This window comes from Egretta garzetta, unplaced genomic scaffold (genome assembly GCF_000687185.1).
Source record: "Egretta garzetta isolate BGI_Z169 unplaced genomic scaffold, ASM68718v1 scaffold78, whole genome shotgun sequence".
Classification (NCBI taxonomy): domain Eukaryota; kingdom Metazoa; phylum Chordata; class Aves; order Pelecaniformes; family Ardeidae; genus Egretta; species Egretta garzetta.
In genome coordinates, this window is record NW_009260593.1 from 515,752 (window position 1) to 535,037 (window position 19,286).

Below are 19,286 nucleotides of genomic sequence, written 5' to 3' on the forward strand. Positions count from 1 at the left end.
GACTCCCAATTTCTAGCACAGTTACATTTTTTTTTACAGACTGCAGGCAGACATCTAATTGCAATCCATTGAGGATAAAAGGGACCTGTAAAACTAACGGATTGATTAAATAGAATTTGGGCTTTCTGAAAAACAGGAGCGTTCCTATACCATTGGAAGCAAACAAAAAGGAGCCTGTGTGATATGGGTATGTTACTTGTAACTTTGTTGAGAAATATTTAGCAATAACTGAAAAGACACTCCTTTCCCAATCTTAAGGCATTTTTTACTTTGTCCAAAAAGAATAGCAGAAAATGGTTTTATCACTTTACTGCAAGGCATGCTCTTACTTACAGTGCAACTAAGTGTGACTTTTACTGCCTGTTCAAGCTCTACCTTCCTCTCCCCCACGTACAGCCCAGTGAAATAGATGGGCAAGGGCTAAACCGGGAAACGGCAATGACTGCTGCCCATCTTCCTGCTCCCACCTATCTCCAAAGCTTCCAGGAGCACCTCACCACAAGCATCAGTGTTTACAGATCCCAGAGGGACTTGTGTGTTTGCAGTTGCTGGCAGGAGGCAGAAGTGCTGTGCCTGCCCAACAGCAGTCCTGCACTGCCCAGGGAAGGGATTGAGTCCCCATCCCTGGAGATATTTAAAAGCCGGGCAGACGTGGTGCTTAGGGACAGGGTTTAGTGGTGGGATGGTAGTGTTGGGTTAATGGCTGGACTCAATGATCTTACGGGTCTTTTCTAACCTAAATAATTCTATGACTCTATGGTGGTCCCTGGTATCCCATTAACTTAGAGTCTCTGGTTTCTGATTTTTACAGAGAGGGTGGGTAGTGGACAAAATTGCAAAGGGGAAAAAAAATAACAGGGCACAGACACAGCTAGTGTATAGGTGCTAGAAGTGATGTGAAAGGTATATAGAAACAATCTGAGTGAATGATTTGAGATCCCCATTACGCACTTCAGAAGGGTTTATAAGGAAAAATAGCAATTAATGATAAGGCAGACAACAAAATTGGAAAAGTTTGCACACTAAATGTATGAGTTTAAAAACATCTGTTCACAAAAAAATGCCAGGGAGAGCCATGTTCCTGCTCTGCATTTGGATATTCTGGACGTTCACATTTTTTATCACTGACAGTAGGACCAGAGAAATCAGCAACTGCTGTGGTTTCCTTATTCCCCCTCCCAGTCTAAAAGTTTTAGAAGCTCCTCTTCGTTTAAACATACGGAAGCACCCTTTTAAAGCCACTACTTATATCCATCATTGCGCACACCCGCCCATTCTGAAGACTGAAGGACAGACCTGAATTTTGAATATATCACCTCTGTTCCAATCTCTCCTTTGTGATTGAATGTGTGTTGAAAAAGCAGCTTAATTCTACCACAAAGCATATACATCAGTTAGTTGTTAAAGCCATAAATTTAAAGTAGAAATTGGGGATTGCTGGTTGGAGTTCAGAATTTTGAGACAAATGTCCATGATGAGATTTTTAAGGAATTCTTATTTTTATGACAAGTTACCCAAGTAAATTATTTCAAGGGCAGTAAAGGAGCAGAAAACCACTCTGATTAAACCTTAGTACATCCAAAACCATAAATTAAAGAAGATAAATAAGGTAGCCTCCATTAGTCCAGCCCTTAAATAATTTATAACAACTGAGTGCCCACCTATAACAGGTTGGGGGGTTTGTGTTGTTGGGGGGGGGTTTGCTTAAAGAAGCAATTCCGAACAACTAAGAAACAAGAGACAGAAAGATAGCATACATAACTAAAAGAAAATGCAGCTGTCGATGTTACTTGTCCTTTACTCTGTATTTGCATTGTGCCAGAGAAGGGGAGACTTCGATCTTTTTTTTGGCACAGCCTAAATGTTACCTGAGAAGAATTGTAAATACCAGCCTCTGTGTTTTACCATTAGTGACATGCAGCACGATGACTGACACCAATACAGTTTGCTGCAACAGGATCACGGTCGCTGAACATGAATTTTTTATTAACATACTATTTTAAATCTTGACGTTGTCCCTTTAAAGCCTCAAGATGGTTTTCACGTTCAATACTTATTTTAGGGTTTGGGTTTTTTTTGTGATTGATCAGAGCTAGATGATGGTTCTTCCTCTGCCCTTCTGGCCTCTCTCATGCTAGCAGTCCAACAGAATTACAGATGGACAAACCCTACCTGCTTCGTGCAGACGTGGATATGGGGCAAGATGCAAGAAGCATCTCTTCTTTCCTCTGTATGGCTGTTGGCAGCTGTAGGGAGCATGGGACCTGGACTTCTTACTCTTCAGAGACCACGCAGCCTCGGCAAGGAGCAGAAAACAGCAGAAGACAGCGTAAGGCTGTACTTGGTGCTCCCCAGGCATCAGCCAGCAAGATTCTCAGCCTGCAAAGAGAAACACCCTTCATCTCCGCGAAGGGTTGGGGCATTGGTCTTGGCAGGGGAAAGGCTTTCATGGCACACCGTGCAGCGGGGCTGGCCACCTGCATGCTGGGGGAAGCATGGACCAGCTCCTTCTCCAAACCGGCATTCCAAGCCTGCATTGGGTGCAGGCTATGGGCAGGAGAAACCAGCTTAGCAATGGGGCAGCACCCTGCTGCTGAGACCTGCCACGAGCTCCAAGTCTGAGCTGGGAGAGCATGGGACCCCGGGTCAGAGGCAGATCCAGGCACAAGACAAATAGACCCTGATGTTAAAGGGGAGAAGGAACCAGCAGAGAAAGCTGCAGACTCAACCTGTTTTTCAGATAAGCATGTCTTAATGAAGGGCTACCTTTACCGACTTTGCTTGGAGGCAACCAAACCATTGCAGCTGAAGAGATAAGGAGAGAGAGAGAGAGTGGGGAAATCTCACATTTCAGCATATTTTCCAGTCTGACAGTCCAGCAGCAGCAGAGGAGGAAAGATTGATGGACATCACGTAGATTCTTCAGTTCCTTCCCAGAAATCTGAGCTGTTACTACAGCCGTTAAATTCTGGCTCGAAGGATAATTAGTTGCGACGCTCCTAACATCGATGTCGCTGTCACACTACAAACAAGGAAGAAGGGGCTGTGCCCTTGCCAGGCACCTGTACCTGGCTTCAAATCTCATTCAGAGAGCAAAATACTTACCACGCTTTAGCTGTTGAGTGGGCAGGTGGCCTGGGAGAAGATGGGAGAGATATTTAAATCAGAGTAAGCATTCCTGATCACCTTGTTTGTTTTAAAACCTGAAGCAAAAATCAGTCATCTACAGCTGGCAGTTTACCTTCTCCTGATTTTCAAGCCCGAATAGACTTATCTTCTTTTGCTATAAATGCTTAAGCTCTCAAAAAATCAGAATTGATAAGAAATAAGCTCTAAGCCCTGCTGAAAGTGCCGCCGGCTCCTGTCCCTGCTGCACGCAACCTGCAGGGGGTGTGGGGGGTGTGGAGGGGGGGAACGGGACACCTTGGCCAGCAGCAGGGCTAGGGCCAGCAGGCTCTGCCCCCACCATAGCCACAGGCAATCGCCACCCATTCTCAGCTTGAGCACGTGCTGGGTTTTTTTACCCTTCCGGGATTTGTCAGCAGATTTGATAAGTATTCCTAAAAAAATCCTTCAGAGTCAGTAGTGATTTATATTAAAGACCCTCAGCGATTTCCCAAATAGGCTGTAAATCTTTTTCCGGCTAATGCTGACACAGAACAGCCGTCACCGCTAGCAGGTAACCACCGCAGCCATGCCCTGCTCCAACGGGGTACCAGCTGCGGTCCCGTGGCTGCTCACCACCATGCCTTTGATCTTCCCCAGCCTGATACCGCTGGAGAATTGGAAGCAATTGCATTGCCTCATCTGCGTGATCCCCATTAAAATAAACCCTGCTTTTTATTAATGGTCTTTATTTCTAATTCATACTTTTTGGCCTGTTAGGCTGTCCCCTTGCTCTTCATTTGAGTTTTTTTCTTGCTAGATCTTCTAACAAGTACAAGATGCTTGGCTGTGAATTCCTTTTTTTTTCCAAGAAGAGAGGCTGAGTAATTGCCACAGCCATTTATATACACGCACCCACACGTGTCTGGTTGGTCAAGGCACTCTCACTGCCGGGGTATCTGTCTCGCTGTCGTAGCATCATCTCTCCTATAATACTTAACCAAAAGCCACCTTCTGGGTTCTCAAGTGATGTTATTAGCCAGTTAGTCATGAGTAGCTAGTAAATTTGGTGCAATATCACCCCATTCATCTCACTCAGCTGAAACTAGCTGAATCTTTACAGGAACAGATGCATTCCTCTGTGCTGAATTAAATGCAATTAGGCTCCTGACAGTTTTCTGACTTTAGGACCGAGTTACAGAATAGCAGCAGAAGTAGATCTGATAGATTGGGTATTCCGCTCATAAAGGAAAAATAAACTCTTCTGTTTGCAATAAAGATATGAGTGCAAAACATGACTTTTTTCTTGCTTCAAATAAACCCACATATCCTCTCAGACCTCACACTAAGACAGCCATTCAAGGGAAATGCTGAACAGGCTCAAGTAATAGCTTTATAATAATAAAAAAAAAATTAGATCTGCAGACAGAGTTGGCTGTGTTCAGCACCATGAGAGACCTTCCTATTAATTATTTACAGGGCACTATAGATTAGCATAGTACTTCACTAGAAATAAATACAAAAAGAAGTGAAGTCCCATAGCTCAGGACGGCAGGGCGATGGCTGAAGCCGTGCCCACCTGGCTGGGAGTGGCAGGTGGTCCACAGCCAGCCCTGGGAATGGCATCATTTATATATATATATGTATATGGATGAAAAGTGTCTTAAGAGGGAATGTAAATCTGCGAGGGTCAGCTGTTGCCTGTTGATGTGGGGCCTGCTTAGCAGCTATTCAAATCCCCTTTGGTGCAGGGTAAATGGTACGAGTGATTTCAAAATCCCTTTAAGGATCTAACTGGTGAACTTGATCTTAAAGGTCTTTTCCAACCTAAACGATTCTATGATTTGACTAACTTTAACCCCTAAACTTCTTTCAAAATCTAGCTGGTAAATCAATAATGTGATTTCTTTGTAATTCCTACACTACAGCATTAAAGAATTTACTATTAAAATTGTGTTATAAGCATGAGAAGTGGGCTGAAATCCTCACCACACAGAAATCAATGGCTCAGCTTCAGTGAGTTTACAAATTCCTCACAGAGTTGTGTTTTAAGAAGTGCAGATTCAGCTGATTTGATTGTCCCCCTGATGGCAGAAATTTGTGTTCCAAACCGAAAGCTCAAACTAAGGAACCTGGTCTTGCAGTGACCCTGTCAGTGATGTCAGGATAGGCTTTTTTAAATTTTTTTTAATTTGGTTTTCCTAACAGAAAAACAGTGAGTAGCTATTTCACACCATCCTTACAATGGTTACTCTGATTATTACTATTTCGTGGTAGTCCTATGAAGACTGCATTGCCTTTGAAGACTGCCAAGACCACATCAGGCACTGTCAGATTTTTTTTTCCTAGCACAGATTTCAGGGAGGGAACAAGAGCAGGAAGAGGCAATCAAAAAAAATCACATCCTGACAGCAGCTGCTTGCACTGGAAAGAAACACTGCTGAAAGTATTCTTTGCTTTTTTCCTCTACAAATTTTCAGCTGGAAATAAAGCGCAAAACTACTACTTTGTAGTCCTCCAACTTTCCACAGACCACCAGCAAATTGCTGCACAGAACAGCTTGGGAATGAACCTCCAGGCTATATAAATGCTAAAGCATTAAGGACAGATGTTAGGAACAAGAATTAATAAATGAATTAAAAGACTTCTTGGTATTAACGACAAGTGTGTACCATAGAAGCCTGAGAAAACTGTCTTGAAATGAAAAATACAGGGGAAAACTTCATCCAGTTTTAAAGTAATTTTGGCTGGGAGGATTTTCTGGCGGTGATCTAGTCTAAGCCCCTGCTCAGAGCAGACGTAACTTCAAAGTTGGATCAGATCATATCATATCTCAAAGGACAGAGATTCCCTTACGTCTCTGGGCAACCTGCCCCAGGCAAAAAATCCTATTTACTAAGCAGTGTGTATAAACACCATATACGGGAAGATTTACTGTAAAGAATATCTACATTTTTATATTTGCACATATTTTATGTCTACAGTACATACAAATAAATAACGTGTATATAGCGAGCATATATATATATTTTATGCACACACACATGAAAGAAAGAAAAAAACTGCAGCAGTGGAATCACTACCCAGCACTAGGATCCATTCCCAAATGACTGATGACTTTGAGTAATGACAAGTTAGCCCATTTTTGACAGGATTCTCAGTCATATCCCTCAGATGGTGATGGGGCAACGTAACCTTGGCCATGTTGCCCTGGGATGTCAGACACTGGCACATCCTCCCATGCCAGAAGCCCTTCCTAGAAGGAGTCTGTGGAAATAAAATAATTCATGATGACAACAAATTACGGATACACTGAAAAGCAGAAATACCTAACTTCCCCTCCTTTCAAACTGCATGAAAAACTAGATCCTTTCGTGTCTGTCCTCCACATTGTGTGGTCCTCACGGGCAGCCTGTGTAGTAACTTGGGATCATGTTTCCTTGGCCAGCTCTACCTAGCAGAGTGCCCCATGGACTAGGGACCCTGAGCTCCATGACCACAGAAATCCCTGCCACAGAGACAGGACCCTCCAAGATCTTGAGATTTTCCTGGTTCCCAAAATTCCCATTCACAATATTGCCTCTGGAAGGCTGCATGTGTGACCAGGAACCCGAATGAAACATTGGGCTTCCTGCTCCACCTTGGGGTAATGTTGAATCCCGCAAATCTTGGGTCCCTCCTAGGCTGCTCCTGATGCTTTCAGACACATTCAGCAATTTTTGGGAAGGTCCCTGAAATGTCTACAAGAGTGAGGAATTTTGGTTCAGTTTTACAGAAATGATGTTTAGTGTTGTTCTAAGGACATTTTGGCCGTTTCAGTTTTCATGCTAAACAATGTCTATGTTTCACAAACTGTTAGGATTTTCTCCCAAAGTCAGATTTCAAGTTTTCACCTGCTGTTCTCATAGACACTGATCCCTTCTTTCCCAAATACTCTTCCTGTCTCTAACACTATTACCTGTGATGTGAGCAGCTTCTGAAGTGAGAGGTACACGACCCCACGCTTGTTAGCCTGCCCTTAAGGTGGTGCCCAGCTATAAAATGCTAGACAAGGGACAAGGATCTGTGCATTAATTCCTTTAATGAATCCTTTTTTTGGTTCGACTGAAGTTCCATATTCTCAAAGAAAGGTATCACCAGTCCCCTTGACGTGCATTTGCACACATTCAAACCCACGGTTGCATATACCTCTGTCTCACTGCAAACAGCCCCCCATATTGACCACTTTTGCCTCACTTTCCCCAATAAGAAAGATGAGATTAGTTTTTGTTGGCTCAATTAATCCGGCGTCTGTCCTCTGCACCCCATAAATCATTGCACATGCAAAGAAGGGCTCATGCTTTAGCGGTAGTATTGATCCACACAGACCTTTGGGTTAGGAGTAAAGCCTCTTTAATTACTTTGGCTGACTTTTGGGATTTTTTTTTTTTTTTTTAAACAACGTCTTGGGAAGACCAGTACCACATTTTAGTGTTGTTATCACTTAGCTTAGATTTGGAGTTTTGGTCCCCAGAGAAACACCTTCCCCCTCAGCCTGGCCTGCCCACGCTTGGCATCAAAATCAGAAAAAGTCATTCTTTTACCTTCTCTAAGGATTTGATAACCTCTTCACTTTCTTTAGCCAGAGGTGTTTTGACCTTTAATTAAAAGGAAAATTTGTTGTCTTCCATTCAGAAGGCAGCAAATAATGAACTCATTAAAATGAGGTTAGTGTTCAGGCCTTAGAGCAATAAGAGCCGAAGTCTCATTAGCAGCTAACAATCCAGAACATAGCACATAAATAAACCTAATATGGCAGAGCAAAATGCCTTGGTGCATTAAATTTGAGCAGAATCAAATGTTTACAGTCAATGATGTCTGGGGCATGAAGTTTTAATGTACTTAATAAAGGAAAGCAAATTGCTTCCTATTAGGCATGAAATGTTACTGCAGAAATTGCCCCAAAAAGTTTATTACGTAAATGAAGGATAGAGTTCTAATTAACAAGGACATAGCAGGAAAATATCACTTCTGTTTAATAGATGCACCAATTATGAAGAATAAAGACACAGCAACTTCAAATCCACCAAAGGTAATTATATGGATTAATGTAAAAGACTGCTGAATGTAAATGCAATATAAAAAAGAAACCCTATCTTGTGGATGTCACAGAGAAGCCTCATTGACAAAGCAAAGAATCAATTAATAAAATTAAACCCATGAGTTTTGAGAGAGGTTCAGGCAAATAAGGTTTTGTAGTTGAAAGAACAGCTTGGATTACCTCCCCCCAAAAAAACCTCCAAGCCCCCAAAACCAACCAGGAAGGCACTTTGTTTAGCCTGGCACTGGGACGTGCCTGCCTGTCCATGTGCAGGTGTGCTACCCGGTTCTTTCCTTGGAGAGCGATAATTATTTAGCATGATCTATTTAACTGCCCCAAAATAAAAACAACAGTGAGTTCCAGCTGTTGTTTTAACACACCCCTACGAGTTCAATAGGGAATGCTAATTGTATTAGCACATGCAAATAGCATTCGAAAAAAAAAAAATAATCCCACTGACTCTGAGGAGAAGACACACCCTGGCAGACAGAACTTAAATACTGCAGTCACATGAGATATCCAGGAGAAAGTCTTCTCTACACAATAAGATTTGTCATACCTTTTTTTTTTTTTTTTTATAAACCACATTCCTCTGTATGAATTTCCCTTCTGCTGAAGTTGTGGGCAGCACCGACCATTGCTCCATCAGTGAAGGCGTGTTGAGGTGGGTGTTAGTCTCTGCTACCACGTAATGGGCGATGGGGACAAGGGGCAACAGCCTCAAGTTGTGTCAGGGCGGGTTTAGGTTGGACACCAGGAAAAATTTTTTCCCCAAAAGGGTTGTCAAGCATTGGAAGGGGCTGCCCAGAGAAGGGGTTGAGTCCCCAATCCTGGGGATATTAAAAGCCGGGCAGATGAGGTGCTTAGGCACAGGGTTTGGGGGTGGGATGGCAGGGGTAGGGGAACAGTTGGGCTTAATGATCTTAAAGGGCTTTTCCAACCTAAACGATTCGATGATTCTAAAGCAGCAAAGTCCCCAGATGAGCATGTGACAGGGGCGGGGATGGGGCAGGGGCAGGTGAGTCCCCAGGGAAGGAGGGCTGCCGAGGGGAGCTGGGATGGCACGGCAGGGCCAGGCAGGGCGTGAATAGCTGGGTTTGTACCTGGTGTTGGGTAGGCTCGCCAGCTGTTAAAATTCAACACCTCTTCCCCATCTGGCAAACCCTTCACGCTAAAATAAATACCTTCTGCCTCGCGCCAAGGCTGCCCAAGTTCCAGAAAGTTTGCTGGCACTGGATGCCAGGGATGCGCAGCTCCTCTGCCCTGCACCACCCAGGAGCCGGAGGGCTGCCCGAGCGGCGGGGCTGGCAGCTGCCCTGCCAAACAGGGGAACAGGCAGGGGTTCGCCCACGCAGGAGAGCGCGGGAAGGGCGATGGAAGGAAGTTGTCTGCGCTCCTCCTGCTGCGGCACTTTTCTATGCTGCGTGCTGGTAAGGTCTGTACCTACAGGAGACAAAAATTCTCATTATTTACTGCGCAAAATTACCAGTGAAGGCAGTATGAGTCATTAGCAATTTTGTTTGAATATGTATTTATGAAAAACAGGGAAGGCAAACCCTAATCACCTAAACAGAGACTGGGGTTTTTTTGTATTAAGGATGTGGAAGATGTTAAACCCCCCCTCTACAAACAGCCAAGCAGTGACAAAATAAGTTTGGACTGACTTAGCTGACAATACCTTCTTAGTATTAAAATTAGGTGAGGTCACGAAAATAAAGTTTAGCTGGATATTAAATAAATTAATATGCATATGTGGAAACTGCAATAAAGAGAGTCTTTAGGACCAAGCCAAATCTAGTCTGAGTGACAGATTTGCCCTTTAGACAGAGAAAAATGCTTGACACACTGCAGGTTACAGGATTTACATCTTAATCCTCGCTCTGTGTTTTTAATGAGACCTCGCTGGGCTGGAAGGCTTCTGCCTATCCCGCAGTTTTGTCATCTTATTGAGATGTGAGTGTGAGGGAAATCAGAGAGAAAAACCGAGGTGCTATAATGGTGTTTGGTTTGTGTACCTTCTTATACTGCGTGTTAAGGGATGCTAATGTCTCAAGATGTTCTTTCCTCAAAGGAAAATGGAGTTGATTTTGCGCAGCCCATCAGTCTTTCTCAACATATATAAAATGCTCTAGATAGCTTGGAAAATTATTTTCTAAAATATAATGACTCAGATTCTAGGCTTGTGACTTTAATGGTGTTAATTTAGTGCTGGTTTTTGCCAATTGGGGATTTTCCTCCATGTCCTGGCTAACAATGGCGGTGATCTCTAAGGTTTATATTTTAGCGAACATTTAGGTGTTATATATTAAGTAAATATAGTCCCACATGTGAAATTGTCACAGGATTGAAATAATTTATTAATTTTCCATCAAGATAGGCTGGAAACCATACTTCTATCTTAATATTTAATGCTAAAACACGAGATTTGCTGGCATTAGATTATTTCCTTTAGCAAGGCAAGGAATTTGCTTGGTGACTGTTGTAGCCGATGATAACCACTTTGTTTTACATCTTTCTCAATACCCAATAAATGTTTCTATTTAAAGAAACGAAGGCAGATGCAGGCTATCTGACAACCTTTTGTATTACACTCCTGAGCTGCCCGGCACCCAAACAATGCCTCTTTAGAAGGCGGCTGTTAGCAAATGATGCTTCAGAAGAGGCTTGTGCTCCGGCAAGTGCGGTACACAAATATCTGCCTAATTAGGATGGGGTCAGTAACTTTAAGAAGTTCATATCCTACAGCAAATGCTGATGGTACCTCCCAACCCACTGCAGTGTGAAGGAGATACGATAAATCATGAGACCATGGATACCCAACCTGCTTATTTTGGACTGCTCTGGACTAGGATTGCATAGGCCACTAGTCTCAGCTGCTTAAAACCCGATTTCATCATTTACACTGGACTGGCGATACTTTTGGTTTATGGTCACAAGTAGAGTTTAGTGGTGGTGGTTTTTAAATTACACCAGTGGGTTGGGCAAAAGAGGTAATACTATTCTCTTGTAATGTTAAGTGAAATTACTAATGACCATACAAAATGTAATTTTTTTTTCCAAATGAAAGGAAACATCAGCTGGACTCGGAATTTGTGTAAACCACTGCATTCATTTTGTCTTTGAACTGTGCAAGCACATGAACACTCGATCAATAGAAATGTCCTTAATAGATAATGGGAAAATTTCTCAAGAGCCTCATAATGGAGACACGGAAAATTGATGAAAACAGAGCTTATAACCCATTCACCATTGGCAAGACCAATAGGGAGATAAATGCACTATCCATCTCACATATGTAGCACGTCCAAATTACGTGGGCTGGTGATTGAGAGCGGACAGATATCTGTGCAGCAAGGGCTATCTTTAGAAGCAGCGCAGAGCTGACAACTAACGGAGAATGTGGATAGCTCTCACAGGCCGAACCGTCTTTTCTCTTTCTCTAGTGGTTGGAAATACATCAAAAAAAAAAATGGGTAGGTGACCAAGACTACACCTATTTCTTCTCTAAGCAATACCCCTTTCCTCCATTTCATTTAGACCCGTCTTATCTTTTGCTTGGAGGAGAGAATAAAAATAAACAGGGATTTAATTCCTGACATGGACACTACTTCTACCGTAGATCAAAATTGGAGTTTTGCTCATTCACACTTAAGCCTGAATTTGGCATTCAGACACAATGAAAAATGTTGCTGCAGGTAAGTAAGTAAACCCCAACGCCGCCCCATCTGGATGGCAAGTAGCATTCCTAATTTTACTTTACGTTTCAAGCAGATTTTATCAAGCTTTCATTAATAACCCGAAGCATGGGTGACTTAGTGATTTAGGATATTGCTACCTCTGAACGGCTGGATTCAAGTCCTGCCATACATCACTGCAAACAGTGTGTAGTACCTTGGCCCAAGTTACAGAACCAACACCCACTTTGGTACTTAGTGCTAGACCACCAAACTTGGATGGAACCAATTAATCTCACTGTAGTAGTCTTACAAAAAAGAATGAGCCCAAAATAAAACATGAAACATTTTACAGGATCTTATCTTTTGTATCTCCTCAGGTGGGCACAACTTTTAAAATGAGGCATTCCAAAAATTAATATTCATTTTTCTAAATGCATGTTAATTTCTTATTTATTTCAGGCTTTACTAGAGACTCAAAATTTACTGCGCACTCAGGTTGCAAATTTTACCTTCAACCTTGGATTTTCAGGAAAATTTTACCACACAGGTAAGAAGGAACTTCATGCTCTCAGGTAGCTGCAGTTAAATAGGTGACAGGATTTTAAACCTAGCTTTAAACATGTCCTTTTTAAATAACACATTGACACAGTGGAGCAGTGGGGAATACATCCTCCACCATTTTAGCATCCGGTGTCTAATTCAGGGGCAAAGGTACATTATGGATGAGCTTCACAGGAACATGTAGATGCCCTCGGTGCTTTTCTGAAAGATGTGCAGTAGTAAATCTTAGGGTTATAAAGGAGGCAAAGGAGCTGCTAAGATCTCTATAACTGCACAAAAGACAGGACAGCACAGAAGACGTACTAAGGGTTTTTTTTTTTCCAATGTGATTGGTATAATGAAATATAAAAGATTGGAAAAATCATGTCTGGTAACCTCCGAAGAGGCAGAAGCGTTGGAATGGGATGCGCAAGACTTTGTTCGGATGGGGAAGGTAATCTGTCTCAGCAGTCTGCAAATCAGGAGGGATGATAAAAGGAAAACAAGATGAAAAGAAATTTGTATTGAAACCCTGCTCCTTTCACACTCTATGCAGTAACAAGTTGCACGCTTGCACCATGTTTCTGTGGAAGATCAGGCGCTTTTACATCTCCTTCTCCTCCTCCTGACTCCTTTCTCTCTTTTGCTCCATTTATCCACAGCACAATGCCCCCTTTTTTTTTTTTAAATTTTTTTTCCCTCTCCTGCTTTGCCTTCTCCTGAACACGTTGCTGCACCTCTGCTCAGGATTCCCTCTGCTGCCACTGAGCCGTGCTGCTCCCCAGTACTGCTGAAGCAAAAAAAAAAAAAAAGACATATTCAGCCACTCGCTTCAAAGGAGACCCCTCCTTGTCTTTCTCCATTCCAAACTCCATGCCGTTCCCACCTTTGAAGACCAGCTGCCAAACCCTCAGCCGTCAGCCCATCCACCCACATTTAGGGACACTGAGAGATGCTAGGGAAGCTGAGAGGCTTACCTGGAGCGGAGGAGGAGGCATTACAGCAGCAAGAGGACGGGAGGGTAGGTTTAAAAGCTAGGAACGATGCAGTCCCGGCTGTCTCAGGCCATGAGGCAGCTGCGGAGTAAGGCAGGTCACCCCGCTCGGCGTAGGCATAGCAGTGCTCGCCTTTTCATTGCCAGTATTTGAACACCAAACAGATGAGCTTACCCAGCTCTTACGTCTCCATTTTACCACCCGTTAGGAGAGTCCAGAGGTCCCTGGGAGAAGGAGGCATTTGAGGGATGAGTAGAGAGAAGGAGACCAAAATTATGTATTTGCATCACTGTCGCTTTGCAAGTCCAGGCTGTTTTCCCCTTGTGCAAGCACATAATGCTAAGCAACTGCTGCCCAGGAAACCTTCCAGACTAAAGATATAGGCTGGAGAGCCCGAGAAAAATGAGAGGTAGAGCGAGATGGAATTACTTGCCTAGGGTCATATAACAAGCCAGTGGCAGACCTGTGATTAGAGAGCAACTTCAGAGACAGAACTTCAGTATTCTCCTCACTTCGTCTTGACCTGCCTGTGTAGTTATTCCTTCTGGAGATTAATTGGACACACACGTAATACAGCAAAATAAACAAAAATAGCCCAAGGCTCTGAGCCGCTCTTAAGTAGAATGCTGCTCAGTTGCAGGGTAAAGCTGGTATCAGTCATTACAGCGTCCACGGCAGAGAAAGGTAATGCGAGGAGGAGAGGAGGTGAAGGAAGAGAGAATTTATTATAAATGCTAGGACGTACTGAACAGTGGCTGGCACAAAACCCACAGCCTTTCTACCAAATCACCCCCCTGACCTGCCAATACATTTTTATTTCGTTCATCCCAACAGCTTCCATACTGTTGTCGCAGGTTTTCTTGCCCGGTTGCTGTAATGCTGACCAATTTCAGATTTGCTACTGCTGTAGAGAGAGAAAATAGGCGACCGTGCACGCCTGCCTGTCCTCCTAAGGCTCTCAAGGCTTACAAAAATAGCACAGAAGTACTTCAGGAGCTGAAGCCTGTCATTGCCTCCATTAAGGGACCTGCTGCTGCCTGTACTCAGCGATGCATCTGAGTTTTTAAGTGAACACTTCACTTACAGGTTGGTGGTGGCATTTTGTCATATCAGCTTAGTGGAAAGGGTTCACAGAATTCTCCATGCAATATACACTTTATTGACTTGTTATAAATAAAACATGGAAAGGTATTCTTTAATTACTGTAAATGTGACTTGTTTGCCCAGAGAGGCTTTTAGTATCAGATACTCAACATGTTTTATTAGCGCGCTGCAACTGCTGTGCTTTATTGACTTCCTTAATGTGTGATTTTGCTCTCCTTTCCAAAACTTGGATCATTTTAAAACTACAGGAGGGAGATGAGTGTGGGAATGTGTCGGCAGATTAAACAGTTATACGTTTTAATCAAAAGACACTGCCGACATCTGTACTACAAATACCAATTCCATTGTATTGGTGCACAAGGACAGTAGCTGCCACATCCGTCTTGCTGCTCATCATCTCCCCGCCACCACCTCATCGCCACTGGTAAACGAGGCACTGCAGATGTAACGCCATTAGCAAAAAAATGAGTAGACCCTCTTAGTTATGCAGTTTTAGCAAACACTTTCTACCTGTTCGTGCTGTGGCAACAGCAATTAAGATGCACTCAGGATTTGCATTTAAGATTTATAAGATTATTGATAGCAACTTCAAAGTTAGTTTCAGTTTTGAGCTCAAAAGAGACCTCTAAGTTACGGTTGTACTTTTGAAATATGGGGTTATTTATGTTTGCAAACAACCTTTGAATTATTACCTACCTGTGTAAAGTGCATACTGCATCTCAAAGCAGATATATGTTCACCTCCTTGATTGTAGTTCTACTGCATTTTTCAGATTTCACATTAAAATGAAGATAGAAATTACATTAAAAATGTTGATTGTACAAGAGATAAAAACCTCAAAATCCCTTGTTTTGCCTCCAATCCTCTGAATAAGGTATTGGGGAAAAAAAAATTTAAACAATATAAGCACTCACCCAATGCTGCATTAAACCTTTGCTTGAGATTTTTTGGAAATAATGCTACTTAAGGGGTTATAAAATCAAACAACACTACTTTTAAAGGCTTGTAAAGAAAATTATCCTCAAAAGTGACACCACCACCCAACATTAAACTCTCAAATTTTCCGTTTCAGCTCTGCCATGACAGGGTGGGGTTGGTTTTGTTTAAACCAGAAAGCATTATGCTTTATCTTATTTGATTTTTGTTACAATAAAAGAAAGTGCAAAGTTTGATTAGTTGTATCTGAACTTTCAAAGAAATGAATAGGAAAAAAATAGGATTTTAAAATATAGTTTATAACTATGAAATTATTTCTAGACACGTACTCTACTTCAAATGTTAGTAAGGCACTAAATTATACTTTGACCTAAATCTTATGTCAAATTATTGTAGTTATATATCGCAAACATCCACTTCTTTCCTCTTCATCCCCACCGTCAGTTTTCTACCTCTGGGTTACCAAAGACACCTCCAATGGCTTCACAAACTGCTATCCCTTTCTCTTCTCTCCTATTTTGAAAGCCTACGTTAAGTTTCTCCCTCCAATCGCATTTCACTTGCATGTGCCCGAGTGGCTGCGAGTGAACCACATACCCCAGAAACCAAGAGAGCGGTCGTTCAACAGATGCAGTATGCAGAAGTTTTGCACGAAGGAGCAGACGTTCACAAAAGGAGCAGCCATGGAGCCTTTCTTCTCAATAAGGAATTACCTAGAAAACAAGGTTGTTTTCTTTTTCCCAGCAGCACTCCCATCAACGGGAGCAACTTTCTTAGAACTCGCAGAGAGCTGCAAAGGGGGGAGGTAAGGGGATGCAGTGACACCAGGAGAAAGTTTCAAAGGAACGCTCTCCTTGTGTAGTAGCATTCTTAAAAAAAACACTACAGAAGTGAAAAATAAAGAGCTGGAGTGCGTGCACCCAACAGCCTTCTCTGTATGTTCCTGCCTCGTGCCACAAAAGTAAACAGTGACATCCATGGAGCATTTTCTTCCAATGAGATTTGCAAAACATTGAAAGGCTTGTAAGAAGAAAAGAGATCTGTGTTTACATCAGTAGACGGATCGTGACAATTATTTCTCTGACTGAAGCCAAATAAAAGCATTTGAATGGTAAAGGAATGAGAAAGAAGGCTGCTAGTAAACTGAACGTTGTCAAGTCAGTTGAGGGTGAAGTTACCGAAACGTAACTTTGCCTTTCCAATTTTAAAAAGCACTGCGGACATGTGTCTGCAGATGGTGGAAGCAGCATCGTATCATTTCTCAAATGAAGGTTTTCTTTTTTTAACCACACATGCTCGCTTCTGCCTGAAGGAGATACTCTTCACTAACACAGGAGTTTTTATTGGGTTTACGTCAATATTAAACCAGGCAAAAATTGAATACTGAACCACAGGAAACAACATTTGGAAGCCCTTTGCCATTACAACTTCATGTTTGCCACCAAGTTGTATTTTGAAACCATTGCAAACTTGTTTCACGCTTGACCACAGATGATCAGATTTCAGTTTGCCGAGGCTAATAACGAGGTAGCTGGGGGCGGGGAGCAGTTGGCAAGCCTCTGGCACACAGGTCGCTGCCGTGCCTTCTCGGCCAGCTACAACTGCACAGCATCTGGCAGGACCAGAGGTGGGTACAAGTCCATCCAATCTCCACCTTCACGGGGAGCCTGAACTTCTAAATACTCCTAGTGCATCGCAGAGCGCAACAATCAGCCCTCGAAAACTAATTCTTGTTAGAATTACTGTCAGTTAACACCGTGCTAGGAACAGAAAGGGATAGCTACCATCCATGGTAATTCATCTCACTCCTTTTGTGATAGGGTAGAGCCTCCCTGCAGCACAGCGAGACATCCACACCAAGGACATTAGGTTTTATGGCAACCTCTTCTGTGTTTAAAAAACAATTATGGGCATTTTCTGCTCTTGCTTTTCTATTGCCTTTTTTTTTCTTTCTTCTTTTGCAGGGACTGAAGAGGAAGATGAAGGTGATGACCTGCTGTTGAGATCTGTGGATGAGTTTTGGTGGTTCCCCCATATGTGGAGTCACATGCAGCCTCACCTCTTCCACAACGAGTCATCACTGGTGGAGCAGATGATCCTCAACAAAGAATTTGCAATAGTGAGTAAAAGTTACCAAAAGGCTCGCTAGGATACCTTTGCGTATTACAGCTATGATTTCCAAGTTTTTTTTATGTTGATCTATATTATACAGATCTGTATATTTACATGGATATGCAAATAAGGCAGCAAGATTGGAAACTCAGCCCAGAAAAATGCCTTTCTGTAGCTCAAACTCAGGCTGAATTTTGTCTTGGCTTTTTCACTGACACGGGCTTTCCAGAGAGGTAGCAGCCCTTCGCTCAAGCAACCTTGCAAGACTATAGGGGTCAGCAGCAGTGAAATCTCAGCAGATATCAGCTGGCCTTTTAAGCTTTAGGCAGGGGTTTATACACAGGTTATCAGCTTCCTGAAGTCTGGTGCAAACATCCTCAACAGGGCAGGGAGAAAGTTGCAGTGAACCATAAATGTCGTGTATGGTTTGTGAGAAATCTTGAAGCTAATGAAGCAAATAAGTGGCTCCACTGGATTTCACTCCACTTTTTTTAGATGACCTGCTTGAAAATATGCTTTTTACATAGCTAACCTGTTGCTAATATTTATAGATAATGATGCTTCATTTTTGCTCATTTGTGTTGTTAACTTACAAGAGCCATTCTCCTAGCATTGCCCGGAGCTCAGAGCTCTTGTACTCCAAGGTCAGGTGGAAGCCATTTAGAGTCCTTTCAGGGTAATTCTACTTGCTTACGGAGCATGACAAAGAAAACCTGAAATCTATAAATGCTCGCTTCGGAAAAGACACCATGTGGTCATTGACAAGGCGTAGAAATGCCAAGCAACCAGAGCAAAGTGCTCAAAAGAGCAAAGTGACACAGCGGGGCTTTCGCTACTGCTCAGGGAACTCAAGTCCCAGTCCTTCGGAGCTGGGAAAGGCCAGCCAGCAGCAGCCCCTTCCTCCCACCCCTCACACCAGCCAAGGCGCATCAGGGAACCAGCCAAGGCAGATGCCTGAACAAGCAGTTGGAAGCAAATTATTCCCTTGTTTATGAAAATATTTTCCTAAAAACTTCTAAAGAAAATTCATTAAAAATGGCTTAACCATTTGCTCTTCTTGCCAGACTTCTCCCCTCCTTCCATCTCCTGCTTGGCAGGGTGTTAGTACAGAGGCATTTTGGATGACTTCTTTTCCCTTCTACAGTTCTGCTTTACTGTCAGCCTTCATTCCTGGCATGGCCTGTTCATGCCTTTTGCGTAGCCTGGCCCAGAGACCCAAATATACTTAAGATTTTAAAATGCAGGAGTAATGTTTTAAATAACTCGTATCTCAAAATGATGCATAGTCCATTCATCTTTAAACCTACAGGGAAATTCTCCTCGTATTTTCAGGAAACGTGAAGTCCTCTAGGTCAAAGCACCTTTAGGAATAAAATCTATAGCATAGCCTGAAAACAGGGCTTGTAATAGAATCTGCGTTTGCGACTTCAGCTACAGGAAGATAAAGACCACGTCCCCATCACCACTGAAGGGTAGAGACTCCTTAGGGCGCCTATAAATAAGGAGCTGATGTCAGTGAAAGGCTGCTGTTATTACAGTTTTATTTCCTGCTAACATTTGGACAGGGGTTGTACCAACCTCTTAACCTTGAATCTATACGAGCTGTACAATTTACTTATGAGAACATTTCTTTTCAAAAGGCTTCCTGTGAAATCCTCTCTGTGGGAGAAATTTATCTTCCTGATATGACAAACCTTCCTGATAGCTATCAGAGAGGTCCCAGCCATGACTTCAGAG

General features: G+C 42.7%; 1 protein-coding gene across 6 annotated transcripts in view; it reads left to right on the forward strand.

Moving 5' to 3' along the window:
• LOC104131465 (N-deacetylase and N-sulfotransferase 4) overlaps positions 1–19,286 on the forward strand; it is a 107,651-nt gene that overhangs the window by 38,654 nt on the left and 49,711 nt on the right. For all 6 annotated transcript variants that reach the window (XM_035900182.1, XM_009644628.2, XM_035900179.1 and 3 more), the window contains exons 3-4: positions 12,322–12,409; positions 17,402–17,556. In XM_035900182.1, coding sequence (XP_035756075.1) covers positions 12,322–12,409; positions 17,402–17,556 — 243 coding nt within the window. The remainder of the gene's footprint in view (positions 1–12,321; positions 12,410–17,401; positions 17,557–19,286) is intronic.